Source organism: Seriola dumerili, unplaced genomic scaffold (genome assembly GCF_002260705.1).
Source record: "Seriola dumerili isolate Sdu_G_001 unplaced genomic scaffold, Sdu_1.0 BDQW01000388.1, whole genome shotgun sequence".
Lineage (NCBI taxonomy): Eukaryota > Metazoa > Chordata > Actinopteri > Carangiformes > Carangidae > Seriola > Seriola dumerili.
The window spans coordinates 517,352-536,951 of NW_019174643.1; the positions used below are offsets into that span (position 1 = coordinate 517,352).

Genomic DNA, 19,600 nt, shown 5'->3' on the forward strand with positions numbered 1-19,600 from the left:
TATGTCACGCAGCCGTTCTACTTCCTGTTCTCGACAGATTTGATGGTTTCATTCACCATGACAGAAAAGTAAAGTATCATTTAACATCATGTCCTTAAATAATGAACTTTCTTTGTATTTCAAAATTTGGAAAAAATTGAAAAAAAGTTGGACTGTGCTGTGCACAGGAGCCTCCACATCTGACAACCTATCAATCTTTAATGCAAAGATTGAGCTCTACAAAGACTAGAACAGCTTCAGTCGACCAGAAATCATGACACACACCAGTTTTATTTAATATTTTATAGAAAGACAACAAAGCAAACTGTACAACAGAAATAAGTCAACATATTGGACCCTTGTTAAAAGACACAGCAACCAACACCCAAGTGACCTTGTCTGGGTTAAATAAAAACCAAGCAACCAAGTCAATCTAAACAGTGACCTTTCACTACACAAGATTTGATTAGTTCAGAAGACTTAAGTGTCAGATGTCATCAGGCACCTCTTCATTTTCATTAAAATACATGTTTAACTTAATAATGTGCTTATCAAAACTATAGGATTTTCTGTTTGCAATGGGATCACACCAGCTGTGACACCCGTCAACATGTTGACATTCTGACCTAAGAGTGCTCGGTAGTTATTACATTATCACCCGAGAACTGAGTACTAATGGGTCAGATCGCCTCCATATTCTTCATTTAAACACTAATACATTCCTGTAAAGTTTGATGATTGTATCTAGCACAATTGTGATGGTATCATGGTGAGAAAACTTGCCATGGCTAGTAATAAACTCTATGATTTATTTAGACTTTGACAGTCAATTATTGTTAACAAGGACAAGAGAAACTAGAAACAATAGGAAACTCTCTCCACATACTTTCATGAACTCATTTCTTTTTTCATTGTTTTTTAACAATTCTAATGGTAGAAGAGTTAATAAACCAATTGGCTTGGTCAGGCTTTGCACTAATAAAGCTGGAGTGGTTGTGAACAGTTATCTGACCTTTTGACATCATGTGCAAGCTTGAATTTTATGCTTTATTTATACGACTTTCAAAATAACTTAAAAGACACCCAGACGTCCATCCTTCAAAAGATGCTACATGTTGCATTAGGAACATCAAAATGATCAAATTATGTAATAAGATTATACCTTTGTATTACTTAAACATGAAAGTCAAGGTAAAGATGGTTGGCAGCTTTTATTTCACAACAGAAACTAAGCAGTTACCAAGAAAACAATTTTCATGAGCCCCTATGTTGAGTTGGACGGAGTTTTAATCCCAATGGGACCACCCAGCCCAAAATATCTAGTGTTGTGGTAGCTGTATAATTTACAATATTTAGATCAAAGAAGGTACGAGGTGGAATTTTTTATTTCCTAAGCCACTGTAACAACCTGGCTTTTACACATTTGATTTACAGTTTTCACATTTTTATTTAAAAAACAAACAAACAAAAAGTCAGCTGAATCTGGATCAGTCAGAAACTGAGCCTTGAGAATTTTGTCTTGAACTTCTTGATGGTTTCTTTTGAAGCTTCTGGTAGTGTTTCTAAAAGAAGGGGAAGAACACAAAATGTATGACTACGTGTGTGTGTTTACTTTTGTGTATGTTGTGGTTGCTAGCCGATACCCCCTGTAGGCAAGGATATATTACCGACAAACAGCCGACTGATTCCCTATGACCTCAGTATCAGACAGGTCTATATTCTACATACGCACTTAGCTATTTAAGTTAGAGTCTGCTTAAGAAAGCTGAGATTGACTGTTGATAACCAGCTGGGTTTTATCACTTCTTGCAGGTCACAATGTCGTGTGAATGTAAAGAGACGACTGGATAAAAAACCGAGTATACGTAAGACAAATCAATTCAATCTACACTTTAGTATTTAATACTTAAAAAACACTGTTCATTGAGTATCAAGTAGTTAAACTGAGAATGTCCAGTTTAGCATTCAACAGTCACTACGTTGTTGATGTAGTGACTTGGTGTAACTAACAACAAATACGTGTGAATGTTAACACAACGTTCGCATTTACTTAATATTCCTCAGTGACAAAGATGCAGTGACATATTGCTCTTACCACACTGGGACCTGCTGCTGTCTCTATCTCCCTGGGATCTGCTGCGTCTGCCTCTCCCTCAGCTGTCTCATTACCTGTGCCAGCATCTTCACTGACCACCAACTGGAATTGGGAACCGACTTGTCCGTTCACTAGCCACCGAGTCCACGTCCTCTAACGTAATACCATGCCTCTCCCTCTTTCTGTTCGTCTTTGTAACTTAGCAGTACGCAACGGTGCAGGGGAGCGAGTAGAGAATAGTAAATAGATCGCAGATGGTGTTGTTTTGACGGATTAAAAAAACATACAAATAAAATGTCAAAATAAGTCAGCAAATATACTCGGGCGACCGTTGATATACCTGGGCGGCCTGCCCAAGTAAATTGTGGGAAACCCCGGAAATGTAACACAGGATGCAATGCACCCCGAGAGATGCATAGTATAATCATTAGAAAAGTAAATCACACCGATGCTTCAATAGGCTGAACAGGATTACTGTAGTGAGGCATGGCCTGAGGCTGTCAGCCAGCGGTGCGAATTAAAAGAGTTCTTTATTTAATTGTTATTCTTTTATGTCCCGTTTCCATTGTTTGACTATTATACTTTTTGTGTATCAAAATTGAGTGGGGCATCAAAGGGTTGAGACCAGCTGGATCTTTCACCACTATGTGTTTGTGCGTACCTGCAGGTTGTCGTAGTGTCTCTGGCTGCTGCAGTGGAGCTCCTTGGCCGAGTTCTCGTTCAGGTAGAAGACAGAGCAGAGATTACAGAAATACCCCGATTTGGGGACCACAAACTCCCGACCTGAAGAGAAACAGAAACAGGAATGTAAACGAAAAACAAAACAAAACATTTTAAGCTAATCATCATTAAATAAAATCGTGTGTGTTTCTCACCAAGGGGGTTGTTGGGGTTGAATGGTGGAAGTTTGAAGTCAGCAGCAACACAAGGAGACTGAGAACGAGATCTCTTTGCTTCAGGTCCGACAAGCTCCCTCTTCCTTTTACTCACAGCTGAAGAAAAGGAGGAAAGAACAATCATAATCACTTCAGCCCTGACAATCATACTGGAGCTACAATGATAGTCAATTTATCAATCAGCAGATAATTAATCAGTTATCAACTGATATCTTTTTATAAGTAATTAATTGTTCTCTCTTGTTTAAAACTTTTCAAATGTAATGATTTACGGATTTTCTGTCATATCTGATTGACATTTTGGATTTTAGACCTGTTTGAATAAGACAAGCTATCTGAACACATCATCTTGGGATTTGGGAAATTATATGACCTTTGATTGTTTGATGCTTTATGGGTTAATTGATTGTAAGTAAAGAAAAATAATCTTTCGTTGTAGGCGTAAATGAAACTGAAACAATTCATCACTTCATAGAATATCAATCTGCAAAAACTTTGATAATCGATTAATCATTTAAAATTAATTATTATAACAAAAATACCAAATATTCAGTCGCCAATTTTCTACTTCTCTGATAAAAACTAAATTTTGGGGGATTTGGATGCCAAGTTGGAATAATTTTTCACAATTTTCTGACATATTTTAGACACAAAATTAATCGGTAATAGAAATAATCATTATTTGCAGCTCTACATGTAAAATCAGCAATTTCAGAGAAGTTTTATTGTGACACATTTTGTTGGTTCAAAACAAACAAAAGGCTTAGAGTGAAATGTATGCTACAACTCTTATGTCATTCTCTCAGCTCTCTGTACCTTTAATGTCTGCCGTGCTCGCTCCTTCCTTGTCCTCCTCTCCTTCCTCCACACATCCTTCCAGGCTCTGGTTCTCAGGGTGCTCAGGCTGCAGCTCCTGCCCAGCAGAGGCAGCATCGATGTTGGCATGGCTCACTCTTTCCACCTCTGCCTTCTGGATCTCTTGCTGGCTGTCACTTGACAACGCTGACGGATCTTTGTCCAACGATGATGAGGCATCGAGTGAAGTGAGAGGTGGTACATCAGAACCGGTTGATTCCTTTTCTTCTTCTCTCTCATCTTTTGTACCAATTTTTTTCCCTCTAGTAGATTTTCTCACTGTAGTAAATTAAAAAAATATATAGTAATTGAGCAAACAAATGAAAGGGAAACTGCAAAATAATAATAATGTTCACATTTTAGGGCTCCATCGCCACTTTTTCATTTTTGAGTCTAGAGATTAGAGTTGGGGTAATGACATGATTGTATAAAAGATATAGATGTATGCGTTTGTGTTACCAGGGGACTGTCTGGTTCTCTTCTTGGCTCGGCTTCTTGTCCTGGTCGTTTCCTTTTCTTCCTCCTCCTCTTCAACCTCTCCCACCTCATCGACTGTGACAAAGTTCATACTCTCCTCTAAAGTAAATCAAAGAAAGAAAAAAAAGGTTTCAGGCCACCATCAAAACTAAAACTCTAAATGTGTCATTTATGAAGATTGAGTAACACACACCTGTGTCGACATCATGTTTGCGTTTCGAAGATATTGAGGTTTTTCCAGCTCCATCTTGGTCTGCCTTCTCTTCTTCATCATCACCTGCTTCATCTAAAGTCACCAAAGTCTAAAAAGAGAGAAAAGAGACCTTTAGCATCAATGCTTCTGTATATGTAAAACCTGCCGTAGGTTGTCAAATTTGTGTTTTGCTGTGTATATAATTTCTCCAGGGAAGAAAATTAAACTTTAAATCTCTATCTTTACCTCTGGGTTTAAGGAGTGCACTGATTCGTCCTCCTTGCTGGGTGGGCTGGCCTCCAGTGTGCTTTGCTCATCCTTTCCCTCTTCCTCCTCTTCTACGATTTCATCCAGGGTGACGAGCGTCTGCAGCTCTCCCTCCGTGATCTCCTCATCCCACTCTTGACCCTCTGCTGCTCTTTCCTCTCCAGCCTCATCTGCTCCCACCTCATCCAGAGTTACCAGCTCCTTGGCATCTACCTCTACCTTCTCCTCTTTTTCCCTTCCCCTCTCCTTCACCTTCCTCGTCCCTGCCCCACTGCTGCCTCCTCCTCTGCTACTGCTGCTGCTGCTCCGGCTCCTTCGCTCCCTCTCCCTCTCCCTGGTCCTCCTCTCTTCCCGCTCCTTCTCTCGCTTCTTGACTAGCTGCTTCTCTTTAGCGACAGCTTGCCTCTTCCTCAGTTCTTCCTCCTCGGCTGTGTCGTCAGGGTAATCCTCCTCCTCCTCGCTCACTTCATCCAGGTTCACCAGAGCGCTCGCTGCAGCTGTTGTGTCATCTTTTGTGGACAGCGTTTGATTCTTCTCCTCTGCTGGTGTTGCAGTATCACATCGGGACTTGGTTGTTGATTTGCCCTCTTTCTTAATGTCTATTTTGGGTATTCTCTCCTCCTTTCCCATACCAGACTCTTCTGCAGCAGATGGATCATTGATCATCTCCTCCCCGATGACCACTTTTTCGGGTGCTTCAGCATTGTTGGTACCACATCTTGGTGCGTCTTCTTTTACAGTTGGTGCATCCTCTTTTGAACTAGTTTCATCTTTTGTCTTAGTTCTTTCCTTCATCCTTCTACTGGACACCTTTGTGGTCATCAACTGTTCCTGTACTTGATCATCTTCCAGAGAATCTACGATCTCATACATTGGCTCCTCATCCTCCTCCTCATGTTTGGGTGATCCTGTGAGAGATTTGCTTTTTATTTGCTTGTTGTTGTTCTTAGAAATGTTCTTTCTCGGACTCTTAGACTGTTCTGTGGAGGGGGGATCGTCAACTAGCTCATCCTCCACAGAATCAAGAATCTGATATGTCACCTCATCTTCATCAGCCACTTTTTCAGATGCTCCTTTGTCGTCCTTCTTCAGTGTTACAGTGTCTTTTTTAGATGATTTAATTTCTTTCTTTGGTCTTCCCCTTTTCACTTTTCCTCCTGTAGCAGGCTGGTCATCCTTAGCAAACTCATCCTCCACAGAGTCTAATATTTCATAAATAGAATCCTCTTGACTTACCTCTCCTACAGTAATGTCACTCTGCTTTGCTGGTACACTCTCTTTTTGAAGTGCCATCTCCTCTTTCTTTAATGTTTTTTCCCGTGATTCCCTGGCAGGAATGTGCCTCCTTCTTGTTGGTGTGTCTTCTATTTTTGTTTTCTCATTGGAAGCTTCTCTCTTAGTTGTTTTTTCCCTTCTTCCTCTGGTAGATCTTGTCATAAAAGTTGGTTCTTCGGCAGCAGTCTCGTCCTCCACAGAGTCTAAAATTTCATAGGAAGCCTCCTCGTCTCCATCAGGTTTGTCAGATGCTTCAGTGAGATTCAATGTCATTTTATCCTCTTTCTTTCCTCTTGCACTCCTTCTTCTACCAGACCTTTCTGTGGCGGCTGCATCTTGAACCAGTTTGTCATCAACAGAATCTACTATTTTGTACACTTCCTCAGTGACCTCTTTGATCTCTTTGTCTTTTTTAGAACCTCCTGCAGTGGTGTCCATCTTCGTTCGTGTTTCATATTTTTTAACTGGCCTGTCCTGCTTCTTTGGTGATTTCTCCTTCTCTTCCCTTTTGGATGCTCTGGTCCTGGGGCTACTCCTCTTTGATGATCTATCATCTTGTCTAGCAGTCAGCTCCACTTTTTTGATTCTTTTTTCCTTGTTGTCAGTCTCAGACTCTGTCTTTGTAGTTGTTGGCTGATCTTCCACAGAATCAATTACCTCATAGGTATCTTCCTCTTCTTCCATGTCTTTTTTAGACATCTGATCACTGGGAGTTTCAAGTTTGTGGCTGTCATCTTCCATGACCACCTGATCGTCAATCGAATCCAATATCTCAAAGGTTTCTTGTTCAGGAACAACACCTTTTAAAGTGTCTTTATTGTCACAGACTTCAAGAGGCTGTTCTCCATCATTTGGTATTTGTTCTTCAGGGTTTTCCATGTCTTTGGAGGCTTTGCGGGATTCTGGTGAAATCATTTTGCCTTTGACCTCCTCTTCTTTTTGTTTTCCAGTCTTTCCATCTACCCTACCTCTTGGATCTTGTTTGCTACCTGTATCCAACACTTGAATACTATCTTCCTTATTTGCCTCTTGGTTTTTAATAATTGCAACTTCAACTGCAGATTTATCATCAGATTTGTTGACTACTTGAACCACATCTTCCTCAGACAGTTGTTTTACAGTGGAACTGTTACCTTCAACGAGGTAACTGTCTTCTTGACCTGTTGTGGCTTGACTTTCAGTAGCACTGTTGACCATTTCAAAAGAAACACCCACTTCCTTTTCACTGCACTCCTCAGGGCAGGCTTTGCCTTCATTATCAACAGTGCCAAAGACCTGTCTGTCCAATGTTTCCTCATGCAAACTCCGGTCATTCTCAGGCTCTGTTATCTTTGTTTCAGAGCTGCCTACTTGGTCCCCATCATCCATCTGTTCATCTGTTTGGTCATCAAGTGAATCAAGGATTTGATAATTTTCAGCGTCATCATCCTCCTCCTCTGAATGTTTGCCAACATCATCTTCTTTCCTTCTCTCTTTGCTTTTCTCCAGGTTGTTGAGTGTGTTGTCTTTAGCATCAATCTCAAACCTCTGGGATTGGCTCAACTCTAACCCCCGTCCCTGTGCAGGTGGATGCATCTCTGATGATGTTTCTATTTTTGACTCTGACTCAACAGTTTTTGCAGCAATGGCCTCTTCTGACACCTTGTGGTCAGACTTTACCACTGCATTCTCTGTGGCTTTCGCTTCTCTATGTGACTCAGGATGAGTCTTTATTGATGCCATCTTTTCAATTTCATGTGCAGTAGAGGACGATTGGGTCCTACAACTCGAGGAAGACGTAGTAGATGCTTTGAAAGGAGATTTTGTCTTGCTCTGTTCTGCTTTTGGACCAGGAGAGGAAGAGGTTTCAAGACACAGTGAGGAAGAGGCAGAGGTTTTACTAACACTGGCATAGGATGAGGGTTTGGTGGGTTCAGATGAGTCCTTGGCCTTTTTTGGTGACGCAGAGGTCGATTTAGAAGATGAGCTTCTCTTCATGGAGTCTTTAGTCGACTTGGATGAGGAGGAAGAAGAGGATGAGGAAGAGGCTGAGCTCATAGGGTCTTTCAAGGACCTTGTCGAAGTTTGTTTGGCAGTAGACGATGTGTCTGAGCTTTGCCTCTCTTTTTTCCCTCTGGAGGACTGCTTGGAAAAGGAGGAGCTCTGGTGGTCGGGGCTTCTGTCTTCCACATCGCCAACTTCATCAACAGTGACAAAGTCCTCCATGTTGAAATTTTGCTCATCAAAAAGGTAGGCGTCTGAAGAAATCACGTCATCTGTAAAATCACTTTGACCCTGGATCGAGAACAAAGAAGGAATACAATCTCTGAGACAATTACCTCAATAATCAAATATACTTGATAGTTTGACCTATTGATTTATTGCAAACAATAGTTTTTAACAAAGACTGGTGAAAAAGACAACAGATAAGTGTCATGAGCAAATTCTGAGAGAATCGTATCATTGGCGATTGGGAGTCTCATTCTCTGTGTAGAGGAACGTTTAATAAAGTAAGAAAAAATAAAGGATAGATTGTTTAATCAAAAAGCACAGATGTTTACCCTTTCTTGTGGTGTGTCTCCATCCTTCACACCTTTAGAGCCCAGGTTGCTTTTGCCAAAACTCTACAAAAAAAAAATATTAAAAAAGAGATGGCCAATATTGCTGGATTAGTGACAGGTGAAATTAAACATAAAGGCAAAATTGTACAGCGAATTTCAATGTTTATACCTCCCAGGCATAATGCAAGTCAACCTTTCCAGTGCATGCAGTGCATATTGTTAATGAGACATCCGCATCACTCATTTATATATTGTTTAGCTTTGCTCCAAGTACTTCTTTGACAAAGGCAGCAAACCTGTATGCTGGTGCGTCACACTCAAATGTTGTTTCAAAAATAAGACTGGTGTTATTCTATACTTTTGCTATTGTCCACAAATATGAAAAGCCCAAAATTAACAATGTGTTGTTGTGCTTGACTTCCCACCATTGGGTCCCCTTGGTTCCCATTAAATTCTTCATTAGGAACACATTACTTGTGCTATTAGCCAATCAGCCAATCATGTGGCAGCAGTGCAATCCATTAAATCCTTCAGGTACAGTTCAGCAGCTTCACTTAATGAAGAAATTAAATATCAGAATGGGGGGAAATGTGATCTCAGTGACTAGTACTGTACAAATATGCTATTAGTCACATGTAAATGCTGAGTGAGCTTTAAAGCCAGGCGTCACCTGTTTCTCTTCACTGTGTGTCCTGCTTCCTCGTGTAAGTCTGTGCTGGCGAACTGCTGCTGTAAGCGCATTGAATATGTCCTGGTCAATATGAAGGAGTTCTGTGGTGTTTTCTTCAGATTTGACCAGACTTGTGGCTAAGAGTGTGGGACTGGAGGCAGCGGGGACAGTGTTTCCATCAGCAGTATCGTCTGTTGGTGTTGGAGCCCCGTCCTCCCTCTTTATTTCTGCTTTCTCTACATCCTCATTTGCCTTAGAAGCAATGGTGGATTCCATGGTAATCTCAGTTTCCAGTTTCTCACTCTCCTCCTTTATTGCTACATCATTTGTGGCAGTGGCACTTGGTCCTGATTCACAAATGATGGATCCAACAGGAGCTGCTGGTTTAGCAGAAGCAGGAATACTGGCTTGCAGAGCAGATTGGGGCCCTTTATCAGAAACTTCAGAAGGAGGAGGATGTGTTGGGGGCTTGGCTTCAACATTTACGGTGTCCAGTTCAAGGTTTATTGTGATCTCACTGGAGTCTTCAAGGCGCTGTTTTAGGCTCTTCAAACTAAAATCAAACAAAGAAAACTAATAATCATTTTCAGTATCAAATTAATCTGCAGACCTTTTTCCAATATATCACCAACTGTTTGTAAAACTGTAAAACATATAGTTAACACATCCCATCGTATTTCCAGAGTCCTTGCTGATATCAAATGTGTTTTTGTCTGATAGTCTAGTAACCAAGGACATTCAGATGACACTCATTTAAAAAAGAGAAAACCAGAAGGCTCTCACATTGGAGCAGCTGCAACCACAGAATCTATTGTATTTTTGCTTAAAAAAACAAAACAAATTTGTTACTTGCAGGTTCATTTTCTCTCAATTGTCTCATTGATAAACCTTGCAGTATTTTTTTATCATCACTCTGGGGCATGCGTTGATAGTTTACGTCAATCAATTATATGTGATCTGGAGCCAGAATAATGTGGGTCATAGCAGTCAGCAGTCATTTTGGTTACATGATTTGACTTTGTTAAACTGACAAGAATCAGTTACAGGGTGATGTACTCACGGCTCAAAACGCTGAACTTTACTCCTGTGTAAAAGGAAAAAAAGAGGTTTGTCAGTTTAGGTATGAGGATAGGAGATTAAAAAATAAACCTTTTTATAAAAGCCTGTGTTGGCAAACACTATATATAGGTAATTATATAACCATATAGGTAATTATAACTTGTTTACTCCCTTATCTCCCTCCCTAATTAAAGAACACACTTACCAAGTTACAACCTTAGATACAGAGTCCGGTGAAAAAGTGTTGTACTTCTCCACCACCTGTGTTACACCGCTGGAGTCAGCCATCTCAACGCATATCTGAGGTAGAAAGACAGTCATGGACATGGAGTGAAAAGAGTGAATGAGGAAGAAGAAATAAGTGGCAAGAGAAAAACAACAAGTAAGGATCCTTTATATATGAAGTCAGAGTGTATTCAAGCAGAACTGTGGTACTAAAAGGCATGTTACAATGGCTTTTCTATCCAAGCTTAGATGTAAAAGGTGGAGGTGTTGCTGTTGCTGTGTTATTGTTGTACCCTGTTGGCGAGTGGCAGGAAGCTGACAAAAGCAGCGATGGACGCCACCACTTCCATGACCATCTTGACGACATCCACAGTTGTCTCAGAGATCTCCACACAGAGCAGCCTCTCCTCCAGAGACTCTGGATCAGGAACACGCTGAAAAACAACAAACAGCTGGTGTTAAGGACCAAGGAGACAAAAGAAATAGCTGCTTTCATGTTAAAATAAATGATTTATGACTTACAGCGTTGCTCCATTTCATCAGCGTTTTATACATGAGCTCCTGCAAAAAGAAGACAAGTCACAGAGAGATGTTGTCAAAACACATTTTAAAGCAGCGTACATTATATCTGCATTTTAAAACGTATTTAAAACCAACAACTGTTCTCCAAATGGTTCAGATTGTATGCATACATGTATTTCTGTGCTTGTCTGTGGAGTACTCCTAGTTTCAACAACCACACTATAATATTTTGTTGTTATTTCTATCCAAACATTTCTACAGAAAGAATTAGAGGAAATCACTGAAAGAAATTAGACGGAGAACCAAGCGAAGCAAGGACCCCCAGTGTCCACACCTCTCTTGATTCAGGATGCATCTGCTCCAAGACGAAATGGACACGGAGTCTGGAGCCTCCGACAAACACAGGATTTCTGATGTGATCTCGGACAAAATTGCAGCACGCAGTCAAATTGTTGAAATACACAAAAGCCTGGAGGCAAGGAGAGAAGAAAGAAAAAAAGTTATGACTTAGTTTAATTCAAACAACAAAGTTCAATTTAATCAATCAAAATGCGGCATCTTCTCCTTACCCTCCTCTGCAGTGTCAGGACTATCACGTTGTAGTAGAGGGAGTGAAGATTTTGTTTAGGGAAATAAGGCCAAACCAACTTGGTGACGTCCTCATGCTTGTAGTTTCCCTCAGGCAAACCAGTCAACATGATTGTGGGGATCAAGAAACCTTGACGCTTGGCCTTCTACAGGACACAATGTTCAAGACAAAAGTTAAAGCCAGAGGAGTCAAACTAGGTTTTGCCTAACGACGTTCAGACCAAAAGCAGTGAGTAAAAAAATTTGCTCTGGCTGCCCTACCAAGGATGCTGTTGAAGTCTGTGGGTGCTCAAAAGTGTACGCGTGTTCTCTGGAGCAGAGAACTTCTACATTCCGATTGGTTGCTGCTGAATCGCATCATAGCTCACTTACTTTACGGTAAATAAAGTTGCCTGGACTTCAGCTTTCTCTGACGCTGGCTCACACAGAAAATGTTTGACTTCTGGTCACTTGGACGTTCTTGCTGCTTTCGATCTGAACATTCAGTAACTTGCTGTAAGGTTGTAATTTAAGTTACATCCTCTGAACCAGCAGCAAATCTGAACTGAGCATAAAATCCTCCAGGTTCAACAGCTTAATATTTCTTTTATCTAATTTAATCCAATATCAATCAATATCTTTAGCTGTTTTGTTTTTTCGATGAATGTCATTGCAACATGAATATAAAAAAAAAAAAAAAAAAAAAAAAAAAATTAATGCAGTTATCGGGAAAAATCTGCTTACCGCAATGTCATCAATTTCTCTGACCGTCAGATGATCTGGGAACCAAAAACAAACACAGTCACTTTCCTGAACAATAAGTAAATACGTTAAATTTGGAAGTTAAATATTGTCTCCAGCTGTCTCTTACCTGGGATGATGAACCAAGGGGACATGGTAGGGAACACAAAGGGACTAGCTGTCAACGTGACGCAGAACGGTGAAATGCTACCCTGTGGAACACCAAATTTTGTTGTTGGGATAGTTGTCCCGGCAACAACATCCTTGCTGTCCGGAATAGCGTTTGCGGCAAGTCTCGGTGCTGCAAGAACAAAAAACAAGAAGGGGTGTATTGTTTGAATGTATCTGAAGAGTGACCACAGTTTTTATTTCCTGACATGAAGACTTACGTAGAGCTGTACAGTCGCAGTGAGGGGTTTTCAGCCTGTAGATTGTGTGAGCAGGGGCCTGTTTCAGGAGGCTGTACCAAACTCCGAGCCGATCAGCATCACGATTGGACTCAAATTCAATAAACACCTGAAACACATATAGGACAGATAAGACGAACAAGGAAATCTTTTTAAATTCCCTAAAACACATGTACTTGTGTGTTTATGTTTATACCTTGTTCAGGAGAGGCATGTAGTTTCTGACAGAATCGATTTTTTTCAAAGCTTCCCTGAGGTCTTTGGCCTCGCTTGGTGAAATGTTCTTGATGTAGATTGTTCTCTCTCCATCATCAAGCACCGGCTGTGTCAAGAACAAATGAACATTTACACTTTTCGACTTTGAAATTACTCTAAACGTACAAAGTTATATTCAGTAGTTCTTTTAAAGTCCAAGTTCATTTTGAAAACTGGGGATGAGTCTTTTACATAATCACTGGGAAAGTAATTGTGTTTATTACTTACAGATTTCATTCGCTTCATCACTGATTTATAAAACCCAAGCTGAAACAAAACATCAGAGTATTAAATATACTACACATTGATAAAAATCTGTCAATAAAATCGAGCAGTGTCGTGTACATGCTTACCGGTGACATTGTTATGCCGCCATCCACTACATGCACTGCCAGTCTGACGTTTTTAAGAGTCATGCGATTCCGTCTGGTGGAAGTCAAAAGCTTGTGCACATCCTGCACTGTTGGCATCACAGCAAAGGCCTTAAGAGGAAAACCAGAAACAAAAATGTATTATCAATTATACTGACAGATTACATACATGTTTGTAATAGTAATATAAGAGTTAAAATCAGTCTGAAAATCATATAGGAACCAATAGTGTATTTATTACAATAAGTATGCAAAGATCTCACAATAAGTGACGTTCAACTGCAAGTTAGAGTAATAATCAAAATAAACTTAATGTTACATAACCCTGTTTAGAAGAAGAAATGCACAAAACCACACAAAAACAACAAAACAAACAAAAAGACCATCCAACAAATGACACGAGAAGCTGATCGAGGGGACTAAAAGATGACAGTAAAAATACAGGATTAATAAACCAAACCGATGCAGATTAATAACCTGGTGCCTACCATGCGAGCCTGAGGAACAACATAGATGTTGTCATCTTTATATTCAAATCCAAATGGAACGAGCAGGTTGGCGAGGTCTTCTACTGTGTAGCAGCCATCGTAGTACTTTGGCAGGTTGGTTATGAGCAGCTGCTTCTTACCAAGTGAAAAAAACTGGGAAAATGAAGGAAGAAAGAAAAAAAAGACAAAATGTTACTGAGGTCTTGTTTGGGCATTTTAGTGACAACATAAGACTGGATTAATTATTTTGCTAACAGTGACGTTCTCGCAGTCAGACTAAGGCGAAAATCGGCTTTGAGTTCAGTGGGAATGGATCCTAAGACTTCACTAAATCTGTTACAGGAAGTGACAGGAGTCATCATTGTGATATAACCAAGCTTTACGCCCTTTGTAAACTAAAGGATCACTATATGTTATTATTAATGCTATTATAAACAAATAAACTAGAAACTGCCTACAGGCAAGAGAAATTCTTTGAGACAAAATTTAAGACATCTTTATAACTTCTGGGGCCTTTTTTAGAACTGAATTCATTCATTTTAAGACTGTTCAAGACCTGCAGATATGCTGTGCAAAATTACATTCACACCCATTCAAGAGATTTTAGTACAGATCAATGCCTATTGCATCAACTGAGGAGCAGATCATAACCGAACCAAAAAAAAACTACATGTTTAAATACTGCAGTAGTTCATAAAAGGGGAGTTGAGAAAACCTACTTTTGGTAAGAAGCAGGTTTTATTCTTGAGGCACGCTGAAAGAGAAAGCAAAAAATAGACAAAAATATGAATTAGGATCACCTGCAACTGTAGATATTTATGATCTTCATATAGTTAATGAATCCAGTGAGACAAACTCAGTCTCTTTCTTGGATTTCTTACTGATTTTATTTTGATGCAGGTGCTTTTCTACCATCTCCCCAATAGTCAGAGGGGTAACTGCAGCTGAAGAGGTTCCTGCCGCTTGCGGCTTGCTCACTGCTGCAGCTGAAGAGGATGAGGTGCCCGCCTGTTGCTGCTCACTCACTGCTGCAGCTGGAGAAGACAAGGTTCCTGCCAGTTGCTGCGCACTCACTTCTGCAGCTGAAGAGGGTGAGTTTGCTCCCAGTTGCTGTTTGGTCACTGCTGCAGTTATTGGCTCAGTTTTGGCAGATGCAGCTACTTCAGTCAACGCAGCTGAAACCTTGCTGACAGCCTTGGAGGCATCCACTCCTGATGATGGATCTCTTTGGGTCTCAATGGCAGATGCAGGATCTTTAAAAGAGCAAGTTTAAGATGAATATTTTCAAAGATCATCAACATTGCCACTAAACCCTCTACATCTGTTGGATCCAGGCTGACACCAAAAAGTAAACCTTGACCATGAACATGACCCATAGTCTAATTTTCCATCTAAGTAGAATGATATCTGAGACACGTTCCTGAGATATGTGTTAATTAAAACATATAAAACTACAGTGTATTTGAAAATAAAGTTTGGTGGGACGGAGCCACATGTGGCCATACAACAGTTGTGTGTAACGATAGCATAATAACATACACTGTCTGCTCCTATAAATACCCTATAATCTGCTACAACAAACAATTTACCTCAGATTAATTAACATTTCTGGGCAAGCTTAGAGAGTTTCTGTTGCACAGCGATTTTGTATGAGTAAGGGTGTTTTAGTTCAGTATATAGTATTTTAAATGTTATTGTAGATGTTACTTTATCGATGCCCTCTGATTATAGGTCGATTAATTAGTACTAAATAACGCAATTGGTAAGATCTATCTCAATATGGTATTGTGTGAACAGATTTCTCTGTATCCTCCTTCACCAAACAGGTTAAGGTGATGGTCAGGTCAAACAAAGGCTCTGTGTCCTCGGCAGCCATAGGACTTTACACGTTAAAGGCGTTTTTTAAGATCCAGAGAAGTTTTATTTAAAAAATCATATCTCTTAAGTGATAGGGGTAAAAGTGACTGTGAGACCAAAATTTTACTTTTAGCAGACTCTCAGATGTCTTGCATCGTTCGTGCATATTTAAGCGCTGAAGGCTGGTCACAAAACCGGAAGTGTTAACGTGTTAGAATCGCAGCTAAGATTCCTGCCAACAATTCGACCCGAAGACAGACTTTCAGCATTCCGGAGAGCTTTAAAAATTATATGACACAATAACGACAGTAATGTAACAAAAAACAATTATAAAAAAACACGGTCACTAACACTCGCAGCTACAGTGGACCACGGTGTTGTGTCTAAACAAGACCTGTATGATAACTCTGGACCTTGGCTGAAGCCAACGGGAGTTAGCACTGCTACTCTGTAGCTAGTTTAGCTAGGTTCATATTCTCGGAACATCAGTGGTGGTTTATGTTTTCTGCTAAAAGCATTTAGACGCTTCAATTGAGATAAATACTGATTAATCCCTGATTGGCTTAACTGTCACTAACGTCCCAATGTGACGCCCAGATTAAACACTCCATGGTTTTTTTTTCTTTCCTCGTTAAGCCAAAGAGGTTCTGGTGACATTATATCTTGAGCTAGTATAATGCAATCGATAACCTCGTTGGACAGAAAGTGCTCTAATAGCAGATAACTTCGGTCGTATGTTGTATCGTAGACTCTGTTGAAAAGCCCCTTTTTGAACTAGGAATTGTACTCTGTTATCATTCAAGATACTGTTTACTTTAATGAGGCCGCATGCCAATAATATCAGGAACCTGAAAAACCAGCCCAAGATGCGTTTTTCTACTAGCGGACATGGACTAAATGTCAGATCAGTGTGAAAAAACCCCAACCGAAAGGGATCCAAGTTTGTAAAATTAACAGGAACGGGAACTCAGATTGTTGGTTTAAACTTCAATAGTATGATCAGACCTTTAGCTACTGAAACGCAAACCAAACATTAACTATCTTAAGGCAGCCCTTATTACGATGTGATGTTTAGGAACAAAGTGTCTCTGATCGTCATTGCATACAAGTGCCTGCTCAAACTCTCCTTCAGTATTCTTGTTCTTGTGAAAGCGTTTTTTGTGTACTTTTGACATGAATGAAGTCAGTAAATGAAGTATAAACGCCAGGACATTTTTTGGTACAGCCTTCTTGAAAGACCCATTCCTGGTGTCACTCACACCAGACCAAATCACTTCAAAAAAGCTGGGTGCATTTGTCCGCGATGAAGCATACATTAAATTTGAAATAGTATGCGGGACTAACAGTTATGTGATCAATATGGACTGCATTCTAATGAATGTTTGTTTTTGTTTTTGTACTTGTTACTTGTGAGAAAACATGGATGTGCTGGATTTTTCTTCTGTTTATCAAATGCAATGTCCGCACTATTCTTTGCGGAATTTCTATTTGGGCGCAAACAGCATGTGGCCAATGTATTAATGGCAAATGTCTGTGAGTCACTCACTGAACTGAAGTGAGTGATGCAATCAGCTGGCGAGGACATTGGACAGCTGAAGTGCCAAGTGACTGGAGTTTGAGTTCCTATTGGTCTGTTTGGCTCTTATCAAAATGAATTGTGCAAACAACAGGCGATCCAGGGGCGTTGGCAGTATATATCTGGGCCAAGAAAGGGGAGTTCTCACAAAGACTATGGCGTGTTTGTAAAATTGGTGGGGCAGAAAGTCCCTGGAAGATTTGGAAATGGCCAATAGTCAGTGGGATATTCAGCTTTATATAAGGTTCCTCCTTATACTTCATGATTTGGACCATATAAGTTTTTGAAGTTCCATAATTGTATATGTTGTCCTAGGTGAGGGTGATCGAAGCAGCATGACTACAGAAATTTTTTCAAAATCTCTGGTAGATAATATTTAGAGCCATCACATTGTAAAATCACATGAATACAATTGGTGGACCCCATGTCTGGTACAATTTCACTACACTGCACAACCCATCTTGTCTTTTAGAGTCGTCCGAAGTTCTATCTGATTTAGAATGTCGTTCGAGTAACCAAGCGTTTAGCTCAGTGATTAATGTGACTTTCTGAAATGGAAATTGTATGCTGTGAAGATGTTAAATTTTGCAATGTGCTTTTGTCTGTCTGCTGGTGGCCAGTCTCAAATGAGCATGGAAAGGAAAATAAATGAGAACGTGTTGCGTCTTGTTCTGGATGTGTTCTTCTCTCAACAGCCATGACCTCCTGTTTTCTCTCTTTGTCTGTGCTTTGTTGCTTTTGCCTCCCTATCTTCTTTTCTTGCTAGTGCACAGACAAGGACAGTGAGAAAAAAGACAGACTGATCCCTCTCTGACAGGAAGCACGGCAAGAGTGGAACAAGTCAAAACAAAGATCCTCGCAGATGATGGATGTAACCCAACCAAGACCGGAGCTGAATCGGTCCATGCCATTAATAACCGTTTCTTTGTTTTCGTTGACTTTTCACTTTCGCGTCTGCTATTGATTGCGTGGTGTCCCTTCCGTCCTATCCGTGGCCCCCTACGAGCACCCTACTTGGAGGGCTTACAGTGAGATGTGTTCCTGATTCGACAGCAGATCCTGCACTCCTTGCGGCTAGGCCTCAATTAAAAGCCCAGCTAGCACTGGATGCAAATAAAATGCTCTCACTGTTGCTGTCTAGCTGTAACTTGACCATGCCCCACAGCTCCAACGAGCAACCTGCTCCTACCCATATCTACAGCACTTCCCTACCCAAACTGCTGACACATCCAAATGTCGTTAAACGCATCTTGAAGATTGCAAAACCATGTCTCATCCTTTATATAACCCCCTTGACTCTGGGAACCAGAGTTCCACCCAGGGACAGTATGGACTCTCCATTATGCAGGCAGAGAAGGGACCCCACGGAGGGCATCTCCCCACCTTGGGACCTGGGTCTAGCTTCAGCTCTACGTGGATACAGTCTCTACCTATTCTGCTAGCTCTGGAAAGCGAATGATCCCGTCGTGTGCTGATCAACGTCAGTCAGTTCAGGCCTTGAACAGAGGTAGGGCATGAATAGATGAGGACATAGAAGGTCGTGTAGATATGCATATTAGCATGAGCCCGATGAGGAGGTGAAGGTATCATTGGCAAAACCCAGACTGGCATCCAGCCCATCGGGTCCAGGCACCTCACTTTGACCAGCACTCAGGAGAGATGATTTCTCGTCACTTTCAAGGGCACGGAATTGGACCTCCTGAATTCCTGAGCTCATATCCTCTGCCGCCTTCCTAGGACATCGAGCTAGGCTCTGAGCTGTTGAAAGTGGCAAGTAGCTCTTTGGTACTGGGTGGGCAAAATAGCTACGAAAAGGGATACAAGCGCAGATGAGTATTCCTCGAAGGGGAGGACACCTTAGTTGAGTTCTGCTTCCGCTTTCCATCTAAGCTACGTAGGCAGGTTCTGACGGTAAGGTTTAATTCCTCAAGTGAAAGGGAAACGTGATTGCAGTCCATTCCAGGGTTGGTTGATTATGACTATCCAGTGCCAGACAGAATCTTGCACCTCCACTGAGTCAAGTCGCGCGCGCGAAATACACTTTCTGAGAATCCAGCCCTGGCTACAATCCTTTGCACTTCGGACTTGGAAAAGAGGTTTGGAACATCTCATCTCTTACCGAGCGAGAGAGCCAGATCACCCCTGCCCAACCTGCCGTTCATAATGGCGCCAAAATCGCGCATTCAGAAGGTCCAAGAAGAGCTGCAACTGAGCAGTCAGTCAAAACCGTACCTTGAACCCAGCCCACTAAGGAAAGGTGTGGAGTGGAATGGACATTGAGATAG

General features: G+C 40.9%; 1 protein-coding gene across 1 annotated transcript; it reads right to left on the reverse strand.

Annotated features, from left to right (window-relative positions):
- Positions 1 to 756: 756 nt before the first annotated feature.
- LOC111233317 (serine-rich adhesin for platelets-like) lies at positions 757 to 19,477 on the reverse strand. The gene is made up of 25 exons (XM_022761103.1): positions 19,435 to 19,477; positions 14,764 to 15,135; positions 14,602 to 14,636; positions 13,883 to 14,035; positions 13,377 to 13,505; positions 13,252 to 13,290; positions 12,965 to 13,090; positions 12,751 to 12,877; positions 12,492 to 12,662; positions 12,365 to 12,399; positions 11,623 to 11,787; positions 11,388 to 11,522; positions 11,054 to 11,092; positions 10,825 to 10,965; positions 10,512 to 10,606; positions 10,308 to 10,331; positions 9,248 to 9,800; positions 8,578 to 8,640; positions 4,742 to 8,311; positions 4,496 to 4,604; positions 4,285 to 4,401; positions 3,787 to 4,104; positions 2,950 to 3,066; positions 2,736 to 2,857; positions 757 to 1,541 (listed from the first exon to the last, which is right to left on the reverse strand). Exons 1-25 carry the CDS (start codon positions 19,475 to 19,477, stop codon positions 1,467 to 1,469), a joined length of 6,873 nt encoding a protein of 2,290 aa, XP_022616824.1. The 3' UTR covers positions 757 to 1,466.
- Positions 19,478 to 19,600: the final 123 nt, after the last annotated feature.

Bases quoted from the DNA above. Each gene is read 5' to 3' on its own strand.
- LOC111233317 (XM_022761103.1), bottom strand. From the start codon at position 19,477: ATGAACGGCAGGTTGGGCAGGGGTGATCTGGCTCTCTCGCTCG. The intron at 4,605-4,741 runs GTAAAGATAGAG...CTCTCTTTTTAG, and splicing joins TGCACTCCTTAAACCCAGAG to ACTTTGGTGACTTTAGATGA. The intron at 2,858-2,949 runs GTGAGAAACACA...GTTTCTCTTCAG, and splicing joins CAACCCCAACAACCCCCTTG to GTCGGGAGTTTGTGGTCCCC.